This window comes from Schistocerca serialis, chromosome 1, assembly GCF_023864345.2.
Source record: "Schistocerca serialis cubense isolate TAMUIC-IGC-003099 chromosome 1, iqSchSeri2.2, whole genome shotgun sequence".
In the NCBI taxonomy this organism is placed as follows: domain Eukaryota; kingdom Metazoa; phylum Arthropoda; class Insecta; order Orthoptera; family Acrididae; genus Schistocerca; species Schistocerca serialis.
The window spans coordinates 1,275,306,989-1,275,319,626 of record NC_064638.1 but is presented as its reverse complement, the minus strand read 5'-3'; the positions used below and the strand labels follow the sequence as shown (position 1 = coordinate 1,275,319,626).

At 42.5% G+C, this 12,638-nt stretch overlaps 1 protein-coding gene across 1 annotated transcript in view; it reads left to right on the top strand.

Moving 5' to 3' along the window:
* The first annotated feature begins 5,317 nt into the window (after positions 1 to 5,317).
* LOC126456865 (chondroitin sulfate N-acetylgalactosaminyltransferase 2-like) overlaps positions 5,318 to 12,638 on the top strand; it is a 165,389-nt gene continuing 158,068 nt past the window's right edge. The window contains exon 1 of the mRNA XM_050092686.1: positions 5,318 to 5,528. Within this exon, the coding sequence (XP_049948643.1) occupies positions 5,318 to 5,528 (211 nt within the window). The remainder of the gene's footprint in view (positions 5,529 to 12,638) is intronic.

The window sequence follows — 12,638 nt, the reverse complement described above, 5'->3', positions numbered from 1 at the left end:
ACATTTTTGCGTCTGTAAAAAGACAGATGCGCAAACTATACCTTAGAAAAAGATCTTGTCGAGAAGGAGAGAAAATTCTGGTCCTATATAAAATCGCTCTGCGGATAAAGTGATTTTATACAGTCACTCGTTGACCAGTCTGTCAGTTAAAGACATCGAAAGAAAAGCTGATGTTTTAAGAAATCACTCAGGCACGAGGATCGTACAAACGTACCGTCGTTTGACCGTCGCACAGACTCCCATATGAAAGAAATAGCAGTAAGTATGCATGGCGTAGAGAAGCACCTACATATGTCGAAAACATATAAGTCAGCAGATCCTCATGGAATCCAAATTCGGTTTTCCAGAGAGTATTCTACGGTATTGGTCTCTTACTTACGCTTGCATTCATCGTGAATCGCTCGTTCTCCCCAAAATGTAAACTGACTGAAAAAAATCGCTGGCAACTCCAGTCTATAAGAAAAGTAACTGAACGAGGCAAAAAATTACAGGCCGTTAACGTTAACATCAGTTTACTGTAGAATTCTTGAACATGTTCTGAGTTCGAACGCAATAAATTTCCCTGAGACGGGTACGCTTCTGTTCGTAAACAGGCACGGTTTTAGAAAGCATCGCTCGCGCGAAAATCAGCTTGCCGTTTTCTCACATAGTATCCTGCGATCCATGGATGAAGGGCAACAGGAAGAAATCATTTTCCTAGATTTCTGGAAAGCATCTGTACGGTGCTCTACTGCAGACTGTTAACGAAGGTCTGAACGAACGAATTAGGTTCCCAGTTATGTGAACCGCTTGGAGCCTTAAGTAATAGAACACAGCACTCTGTCCTCCTGCCATATGTTCATCTGAAACAAAAGTATAATAAGGGGTGCCCCAGGGAAGTGCGATGGAATTGCTCTTGTTCTCTATAAAAATAAAAGATATGAAGGACAGAGCAGCTATCTGTGGCTGTATGCTGGTGATCTTGTGGTGTACGGGAAGGTGTCTTAGTTCAGAGACTGCAGGGGAGACTAACAAAATACACTCCTGGAAATGGAAAAAAGAACACATTGACACCGGTGTGTCAGACCCACCATACTTGCTCCGGACACTGCGAGAGTGCTGTACAAGCAATGATCACACGCACGGCACAGCGGACACACCAGGAACCGCGGTGTTGGCCGTCGAATGGCGCTAGCTGCGCAGCATTTGTGCACCGCCGCCGTCAGTGTCAGCCAGTTTGCCGTGGCATACGGAGCTCCATCGCAGTCTTTAACACTGGTAGCATGCCGCGACAGCGTGGACGTGAACCGTATGTGCAGTTGACGGACTTTGAGCGAGGGCGTATAGTGGGCATGCGGGAGGCCGGGTGGACGTACCGCCGAATTGCTCAACACGTGGGGCGTGAGGTCTCCACAGTACATCGATGTTGTCGCCAATGGTCGGCCGAAGGTGCACGTGCCCGTCGACCTGGGACCGGACCGCAGCGACGCACGGATGCACGCCAAGACCTTAGGATCCTACGCAGTGCCGTAGGGGACCGCACCGCCACTTCCCAGCAAATTAGGGACACTGTTGCTCCTGGGGTATCGGCGAGGACCATTCGCAACCGTCTCCATGAAGCTGGGCTACGGTCCCGCACACCGTTAGGCCGTCTTCCGCTCACGCCCCAACATCGTGCAGCCCGCCTCCAGTGGTGTCGCGACAGGCGTGAATGGAGGGACGAATGGAGACGTGTCGTCTTCAGCGATGAGAGTCGCTTCTGCCTTGGTGCCAATGATGGTCGTATGCGTGTTTGGCGCCGTGCAGGTGAGCGCCACAATCAGGACTGCATACGACCGAGGCACACAGGGCCAACACCCGGCATCATGGTGTGGGGAGCGATCTCCTACACTGGCCGTACACCACTGGTGATCGTCGAGGGGTCACTGAATAGTGCACGGTACATCCAAACCGTCATCGAACCCATCGTTCAACCATTCCTAGACCGGCAAGGGAACTTGCTGTTCCAACAGGACAATGCACGTCCGCATGTATCCGGTGCCACCCAACGTGCTCTAGAAGGTGTAAGTCAACTACCCTGGCCAGCAAGATCTCCGGATCTGTCCCCCATTGAGCATGTTTGGGACTGGATGAAGCGTCGTCTCACGCGGTCTGCACGTCCAGCACGAACGCTGGTCCAACTGAGGCGCCAGGTGGAAATGGCATGGCAAGCCGTTCCACAGGACTACATCCAGCATCTCTACGATCGTCTCCATGGGAGAATAGCAGCCTGCATTGCTGCGAAAGGTGGATATACACTGTACTAGTGCCGACATTGTGCATGCTCTGTTGCCTGTGTCTATGTGCCTGTGGTTCTGTCAGTGTGATCATGTGATGTATCTGACCCCAGGAATGTGGCAATAAAGTTTCCCCTTCCTGGGACAATGAATTCACGGTGTTCTTATTTCAATTTCCAGGAGTGTATTTGTAGTCGGTGTGCTTGCTCCAAAAGAAGAAAAATATAAGTGCTGTGGTTACAGTCATGTCTATCACATATCTAGGAGTAACGTTGCAAAGCGATCTGAACTGTAACGAGCACGTTAGCGTCAATGGTCGACTTCGATTTATTGGCAGAAGTGTAGGCTCGTCTGCAAGAACACTGGTGCGAGCCGCTGTTGAGAACCACTGCTCTAGTGTTTGAGATCCCCATTACGTGGGATTAAAGGAAAACATCGAAGCAATTCAGAGGCGAGCCGCTACATTTGTTACCGGCAGGTTCGATCAAAGCTCGAGTGTTACGAATGTGTCTTCGTTCAGCGACTGCAGAGGGACGTAGCAGCTCCAAAACAAATCCATGGAGAGAAGACGACATTCTTTTCGCGAAACACTGTCGAGAAAATTTAGAAAGCTATAGCCATACTCGGGATTGGTAGTATTATTAAATTCTATATATACAGTGATTAACCAAAAAACTAAATGCTGAATACTGCAATATTATTTATTCTGTTAAATATTGTGAGCTAGCATGAGACTCTGAAATAACCCAATACCACGATAACATAGGTACGGACATCGGCTGTTCCGAAGTACGCACAAAATGATATACACAGAGCGCGACTCACCTCCTTCTAACAGATATTTCGCGTGAGCGCTGCTATTATGGAGAGAAAATATGCAAACTATAATGATTAATTTGGTTCTCGGGGCTACTGGTCATTTATGTACCAACTTTCACAAAGAAGCAAATATTTTTTATGCTTATTAAACGGAATATTTTTCTGTATTTACTATTCGTTATCTGCAAGACAAAAACTGAGGAGAATCTCATCTGCCGTTAAGCGGCCAATCTTAAACATACTGAGCTCATTCAGTACGAAAACATTAATGAATACAATTTGTCTTTACTTTACTGGCATTGCAACTATTAAAAGATCGAAGTCCCGAAGTCTCCCACATTTACATTTAATATTACAGCCTGAATTTATAACTAAAAAATATCGTCAGTGTAATGGCCGACCAAATGCTGCTAGCGAAAGAGAGCTCCCCGCAACACGAAGTTCTGAAATAGAGTTATTAATTGCAATTAGTGGTGGCTGTTATGGGAGGCGCTCACTACTTCAATAACCAACACTTTCTAATAACAGTTGGACACATATTCTGATAACTTACAGACAGACTTTCAATAAATATCAGACTGTGATACAATGGCGGCCTTCCGCTAGATGAAACAAGCTAGGGAAAAAAAAATCTAACCCAAAAATCATTGTCTCTGTTCTTCTTCATCTACATTACACAGACACTATGAAGAAAAGGCTATTTGTTAAACGCATCGCTGTTTGCGAGCCCTACAGATAATAAATTACACTTTTCAATATTTGATATTCTTCGCGCACACGGACTCAGTCTTTCAATAATTTGTAGTTTACACATCACTATTTTTTAACACACGAAAAAAACCTTTTAATTTTTCTCGAAATGTCAATTTATGTGACGTTCCGTCACAAAGCCGACATTCGAAGCTGACTGTAGAACTATTCTTCCACCACCAATGTACGTTTCGCGTAAGTACCGCGAAAATAAGATAAATTAGGGCTCGAATGGAGGTATACAGGAAGTCGGTTTTCCCACTCTATTCGCTAGTGGAACAGGAAAGGAAATGACTGGTAGTGGTACAAGGTACCATCTGCCGTGCATCATACGGTAGCTTGCAGAGTATATACGTCGATGTAGATGTAAACTGAAGAAAGCATGGTTTTCTAAGGAGCGATACACTTTTAACGGCATTGGAAAGCACATGAAAAAGCGAAGACAGTGATAGATTCGGCAGGTCTCGGAACACCTACGGTTTACAAAATACCCTGCGGGTGCGGCCAATCTTAGTTCCAACAAGCAGTGCGCACTGTACAACGCAGAAAGGAGCCTGAGAACATTCATCGCTTAAGCTACCCCAACAAGTCTTCTTTAACTGAGCGTGCTCTAGGAAACGGTTACCGGACTAAATTTGACGACAGTTCCCTCGTGGCTTATACTGAAGGATTCTGAAGCAGCGTGATTAAAAAAAACTATTGAATTAAAGTTACTGACAACACCTTTAATGGAGACTATGGCATCCAGTTCAGTGGGACCCAGATCACGAGGTTTAAGCGAATGCTTCGTTTGAACTCTGTAGGAGCCCAGGTGGAGGGTCGATAGGCAATCTGCACTGCAAGCTAAGAAACAATTGCACCGCACGGGCAATCACTGAGTACTGAAATGTCGGGAACTTCAAAATGTAGGGGGAATGGGTATGTACGAGCAAAATGGATCCATTTTACTCCTTGTGTAAACAAATCAGCCACTTGGCCTGCGACCGTTGCGTGAACAAACCACGCAGCCGTTATCATACGTTATGTGTATGTAAGTGTAATTTATGATGTAATCACTATAATTTATGACCCAATAAAAGGCCACCTTCCTCCTCCGCCACTCCTCTAGGCCAGTTGTGTCATGTATAAATGGCCGGTCGAGCTGAATCATCTTATTTGCTACAACGTATACCTTCAAACTGATGTCACAGCTACACAGACACTTTGACGTTACTGTGGATGTGTGAAATCCATGTGATTCAGCATGCATATACCACAATGTCTGACACACTACGACGTCACAATCTGGGCCACGAAGAGGAGTCTCTCAACGTCATGTTAAGGTGGATGTGTAAATACAGCGGAAAATTAAAAATATCCAAGTTGCAACGTTTCGACCTTAAAAAGAAAGAAATTACACTGAAATGCCGCTTTTAAACAGTTTCCCACATTTTTGCTATTAGCACCACCAGTGGAATAGGAATTGGCGTCTTTATTATAAAGAAACAAGACGCATGGAGGTGTCACCAGCCAACTGCCGCCAGTCGCACCACATGGGCCCCGCCACATCCACCGCCACCGCCACAGCCAGCTCAACATGTTGGAGACAGCTCCAGAGGTGCCCCCCAGTTACTGCTTTGCCACTTTATCTGAGAGCTGCTGCCAGCAGCCACCTCCTGGGAGATGAAGTATGGAATGACGTTAATAGCGTGATGAGGATGGAAGGCCGGGTGAGAGCTAAACAGATCTGTCTCAACAAGTCATCCAGCCCACTAGTAGTGGAAATAGATACACCTTCCTTCTTCGTGCAGGTACTAAAGGCAGCAGCTCCAGTCTAATTATAAAGTTTATTCGAGAAGTGCACATGCGCGAATCTGCCTCAATCTTCGTGACATGCAATCTAAATTTTGCATACACTGTCTCTTCAAAAGTATCTTGATACATTCTAGTTGACATTAATGTGGGGCATGCCTACCAGTCGAATCAAACACAAATATTTCAATTACGAAAATCTTTAGTGGTGGTAGGAGAAAAACTTATGTCATAGAAAAAACTCTTTACTTACGCGCACAGGATTTGTGACAATTTGTTTGTTACACGTTTCAGTCTGAAAGTTGTTTGGATAAGTGCATATGCAAACTCCAGGCTGATTGCTCATCCACACAGTAAGTGAAATTCCATGGAAGAACGACAATATAGTTCTCTTGAAACTCTATTGGATAATTTTAAGAAACGAGTGTTTGAATTCTACCACCACTGTCGCTTATCTCATATAGAGGCCTTAGGAATAAGATAAGAGAGATTGGGGAAGACATGGAGTAGTGATCGACAGCATCTATCTAACACTCTTCGGTACATTGCTTTTCTTAAGAAATGCGGAGTAACAGTATTTGTGGGAACAGTAATAGGTTATGGCTCTTTGTTCTTAACACCAATGGAATAACAAGATGCTCAATGTCTAGTCTACTGCACACTGAGGCAATATAATCATTCTTTCTTTTATTTTAAGTATATTCTGATAGGTGTTTCGTAATCGTCTGAGCAGCAAATCTGTACTAAAAAGCTACATTACACTTATCAGCTCCCTTTTAGTGTGTTACTGTGTACTGCCTTTCCCTATATTCTTGCAATTAACAAATGTTCCACTGAAAAAACAGTAAAATAATCCCCAATTTCTGATTCTTAAATGGAGTTTTCTGATTATAATCGGAACTTCTCTTCCTGTAACCGTACATCAAGATTTTGCAGTCATCCAACGGTATTTTAATCAACCTTTATTTGTCTCCACAACTATGAAATTGGCGGGTTCCTACGGCTTCTGCATGACTATGAAAACGAAGAACCGCTATACATTATAAAAGTTCATTCATACTCAAAGTATCTCCCATAGTACCACCAAGGTCAGAGACCTCCAATAGAATGACTAACTTTCATGCGTTTAAGTTCCAAATCGCTAACACAATTGTAGCAATCAGAGACTTATAAACACACAAGTGTCTTATGAGAAGCTACCTACAAGTGTTATGTAGGAATTTAAGTGGGATTCCATGGACGAAAACCTAAAGACTTCTGAGAAGATCCAGTGCATATGCTGACAGACAGATGTGTGACACACACATGCCACCTTTCGTTGTGTGGTGGGGAGTACATTAACACCCATGCCTGCTCCATTCATGATGAAAGAATGATTGCCAATAAACATCCGTATTTTCTCTAATTCATCATTGTGATAATTTCACATGGCATGTTTGGGAGGAAATAATGTTTTGCCCACAATACACAACCTCGGTTTGCAACAGTAAAACCTTCCTGTAATGCACACTGCACCTCTTGTAGCATATACGGCAGAAATCGTGGCAACTAAATATTTGCTTTTCATTGGATCTCATAAATCCAGCCCGATAAAGTTCCTGGGGTCAAGAGCAATATTCACGAAAAAGAGTCGTGTTGCAACTGTTTATAAAGCCACTTATTGCATGGGTAAATCACACTTCCTTCTTTTGTCATCCTGCTTTAGGTCGCTCCAAAGGGTACTCCGAGATATGATATGGCTATTACCATTTCCACCAATAGTGTAATGGAGCGGTACAGGATTTTTTTTCTCTGTGTACATGCACCACATTATACTTATTTACATCCAGACTCAACCAGTTCCTGAGCCTATGCAATTTGCTACTCACTTCTGGCACTATCTTCTTATACACACCGAGCGAGGTGGCGCAGTGGTTAGACACTGCACTCGCATTCGGGAGGACGACGGTTCAATCCCGCGTCCGGCCATCCTGATTTAGGTTTTCCGTGATTTCCCTAAATCGCTCCAGGCAAGTGCCGGGATGGTTCCTTTCAAAGGGCACGGCCGACTTCCTTCCCCGTCCTTCCCTAATCCGATGAGACCGATGACCTCGCTGTCTGATCTCCTTCCCCAAACAACCAACCAACCAACAATGGCTTCAACATCGAAACACATACTCTGCAAGCCACTGTACAATGCATGGTGGAGGGTTATCATAACGATATTAATTTTCGCTCCTTTTCCATCCTCATATAGTAACAGAAGAGAAAATTATTGTCTATATGCCTCTGCACATACCCTAATATTTGCCATATTGCTTTCATGATTGTTATGTCAGGTATACGAAGGTGGTTGGATAATGACAGGTTTCATTAAATGCAGTTTCGTTAAGTTTACCCATTATATACTTTTGGATGGGGTATATTAACCAGTCCTAGCAATCTCTTGGAGCTTTTGACATCCAAATCATATTGCTACATCTGCTTTACAGGTCAGTCACAACCACATCAATGATGTAAAGCGATGTTATTCATGAAAATAGATCTTAACTGTACTTATGTATTACGACAAGCAACCTATATAAACAGAATACAGGTGCTGTTACTCTCCACCATAAAATACCTACCTAGGAAGGAACTTTAACAGTGTACACGTATGAAAGTGGTGCTTATATCGTAGCTTGGCACCCTTGTGAAGTAAAGCAATACAGCTTCAAACTCCCATCTATTTGCGACATTTTTAATGGTTGTAATCTCATACATGAATAAATGACTGACTCGTGAAGGGCCCATGCACCACATTTTGTGCGTAGTCCCAGGTCGAAGATCCATGTTCTGGACAATGTAACACATTTAAAGAATAAGTACAGGAACAGAAGTAAAGCATTCCTACTTGGGTGTAGTACAATACTAACTAATCCTAAGGTGCTTGAACCAAAATTTTCCTGATGGCTAATTTGTTTGTTAATACTGTTTTGCTGCAACAAAGCGACGTATGGAGCAAATAACAGCTTAATTCCATGTTCTTTATTTACGAAGATAGTTATCAGGAACTTAATTACATCAATAAGTTGATGACAAAATCGTAAACAGTGTTGAACTTTCTGCACAACGTCCAGTCGTCCATATTTTGGTACAATGTAATAATACTCTGAAAGCAGATTCAAATGTGAATGCTGAGTCGTAAACAGATTTTACCTGCATCTTATAATACACAAAATTACTTCAAATCCATTATTTTATACAATTACAGTAACATGGAGCATCTTTAAATTGATGTTTACAGTAACCTCAAATGTCGTGTCCCCTCCATTCATATCAGGCTGTTTCCATACATGATGGTTTAATTAATCTGTAATTCTTTCTTGCACATCAGTAATACGCTATTGTAATATGATCGTCTTTAGTTATGGGAGTTTACAAATTTGACGAACTGGCTACTGTAGTGTAACGACGTATAGTTTTGTATAAATTATTTTCTTTTGACATATGACCATGTGCAGACTTCGTCACCTACGTCAGATACAACACACTTCAAAATTATTTAAATTCTTTTTAAATTGTCTCTAAATGGTTCTTGAACGAACCTGTAAAAGATCATTATTTGAGTCGTACGCGCAGAATTACGTCACTCAGTCCTATTGGTTTGCGCAAACTTTTTCTCAATTTAGATGTCGTTTTGTTTCTTCTCAGAAGTTATATTAATGCAAGTTATCTGATTTAACAAATATTATAACCACATTGAATAAACTTTCAAGACTCAAACTCGCGATGAATATTGTAAAAAATTAATAATTAAGTCAAATAAATCAGTCATCCTTCTTCCTTAATATAATTCTTCATAAATAAATTCTCGGAACACGTATTTAAACTTTTGTAGTATACACTACTTTATTATCTTCATACATATAGACGTGAACCTGAGCCTTGACAAGATAGGACTGACCATTTACAACATGATTAAACCTTCTATGACGTCATTGTTGTAGTAACATTACAAATTCTTATTTTTTTCAGTTTTTAGAAGCACGACGCAACAACTCGGTTTCAGGATCTTCTGTTGCTCTTTGGCTGTCGACCCGCGACGTATAGTGGCCAGCAATTTTCTCTCTGGTCCCGGCAGTGAAGATGCTGTCTCCGTTCGTTGTGCCGCCCTCTCCGTACATGAGACATAGAAAATAAATACAAAACTTTAGATAATTCACAACAATTACAAAGATTACAAAAACACATAAACAAAACACTAAATTAAACTCATATTCACCTGCAAACCGGGCTGACACTGGTGGATGGGTGACGCTTCAATTTCGCGTCCCACTACACTACCAAGTCATAAATAGCGTAATACATTTCAGTATTGTTTACACATGAATTAACTCACTTTAGAAAAACAAATTCTCGCTAAATATAGTTATTTCACAGGTTTCAAAGATGTCTAAACTATAGCACTCAGTGAGGAAAGAAATACAGTTTCTTTAACCTAATGTACAACCATCTACGTTGACAAATGGTGGTATTGCCTGTCTGTTCTTTGTTTTGACAATAAAATCATGATTCTTTAATGCTAGTCAGTAGTTTTTTTTTAGATAATGTATCACGATCATGGTGTAACTATAGCCATCAGTTATATCTGTCTTGATATTGCAGCGTGATTTTTTCCAATGTTCAAAAACTCTAGGGCCTCATCAATGAGAGGATACGGAACAAAAAAGGTGTAATGAACTTTTGTCTGTAATTAATCATACATTGTTATAGAGACTGCGGTCTAACACGCGCTGTACCATGCAGCCACAGTTGCAGTATGTGCTGAAGACGGTTTCCATGTGCTTCAACGCATGTGTGTAGGCGCCGTATCATGTTCTATCTCATATGTTCACATCAGCCACGCTGCATCCAAACAGTTTCAAACGCAGCATGAATACAATACTCCAGTTTCTCCACATCTGAAGTGGGGTCTGGATACACAGTACTGTTGAGATGGCTGCATAACCAGAAAACACCTGGGTTGAGATCCGGTGAATGAGCAGGCCATGCAACTTGACACCCTCGTCTGATTCAGCGATCAGGGAAGTCACGATTGAGATCCGACTGGGCGTTAAAGGAGAATTGGGACGGGACACCATCATGCAGGAGCCACATAGCCCTTCGAATCATCAACGGCACTTCTTCCAGCAGGCGTGGCAAAGTTATCCACAAGAAACGCCGATAGTTCGAGCCTGTTAGACGACGTAAAACTGGTCCAAAAATATGGTCGCCAATTTTGCCAACCCACACTTTCCATCTGCACCAATGCTGATGATTTGCTGTCACCATACCATAGGGTTTCTGCATACCATCCCACGGATGACTGTTATGAAAGTTGAAGATACCACTCCGCATAACGATGGCGTCATCTGTGAATAGGATGGATGAAACAATCATGGTTTCCTGGTGAAGAAACCAGTGACAAAACTGCTCCCGATGTGGAAAGGCTGTCGCTGGTAAGCCCTGCACACGGGGTAAGCGATAAGGGTAGTAGCAGTTATCATGGATAACATTCCACACGGTCGTCTGGCTTACCTTGTACTGGCGGACCAACTGCCTGGTACTGATATGGCGGTCGCCTTCTACAGTGTTAATCATATTTTCCTGCAAGCGTTGTGTCCGAACGTTTCTGGTGCACCCTTCATGATTTCCTGCCTCCTGAAACGACCCTGACTCAGACGGATGGTGAATCACTGTTGCAGACATTGAATGCTGTGCTTGTTGGCAGGGATAGCTCTCCTGATGCAACCTTGCTGTCCGCCGCCCGTTCAAATTTGTCTTTCCACATGTAAAAACCATGTCTTTAAGCTCCTGATTCGAATACGGAACAATTGTGTACAAGCTGTATCACATCCACTACAAGGTGAGTCAATAAGAGAAGTGAATCGGACACAACATTACCAATTACTATGGTGCGAGAGGAACAGTACCAACCTCTTGGAAGAAACTAAGCATACTGGAACCGTGGCTGCAAGGTACAGCGCGCATGAGACCGCAGTCTCCGTAACAACGTACGATTGAGTAAATGGTCTCTAGCATGGAAACCATTCATTTCCGATTTTAAGTGCATTAGACCTTGTTTGTTCCAAATCCTTTCATCGATCAACCCTAACGGTGGAAACAAAAATCATCCTGTCGAATGCTGATATGCGGTATATCACTTTAAGAAAAAAATATTACCTGCATTTTTCATCTACGTCTACATCTACGCGATTACTCTGCTATTCACAATAAAGTGCCCGGCAGAGGGTTCAATGAACCACCTTCAAGCTGTCTCTCTACCGTTCCACTCTCGAACGGCACGCGGGAAAAACGAGCAATTAAATTTTTCTATGCGAGCCCTGATTTCTCTTATTTTGTCGCGATGATTATTTCTCCCTATGTAGGTGTTTGCCAAAAGAATTTTTTTTTTTTTTTTGCAATCGGAGGAGAAAACTGGTGATTTAAATTTCATGAGTAGATCCCGTCGCAACGAAAAACGCCTTTGTTTTAATGATCGCCACTCCAATTCACGTATCATGTCTGTGACACTATCTCCCCTATTTCGCGATAATACAAATCGAGCTGCCCTTCTTTGTACTTTTTCGATGTCATCCGTCAGTCCCACCTGATGCGGATCCCACACCGCACCGCAAAACTCAAGAATACGGCGGACAAGCGTGGTGTAAGGAGTCTCTTTAGTAAACATGTTGCACCTTCTAAGTGTTATGCCAATGAATCGCTGTCTTTGGTTTGCTCTACCCGTAATATTATATATGTGATCATTTCAATTTAGGTTATTTGTAATTGTAATCCCTAAGTCTTTAGTTGAATTTACAGCATTCAGAATTGTGTGACTCATCGCGTAATCGAAATTTAGCTAATTTCTTTTAGTACTCATGCGAACAACTTCACCCTTTTCCTTATTCAGGGTCAATTGCTACTTTTCGCACTATACACGTATCTTATCTAAATCATTTTGCAAGTCGTTTTGATCATCTGATGACTTTACAAGACGGTAAATGACAGTATCATCTGCAA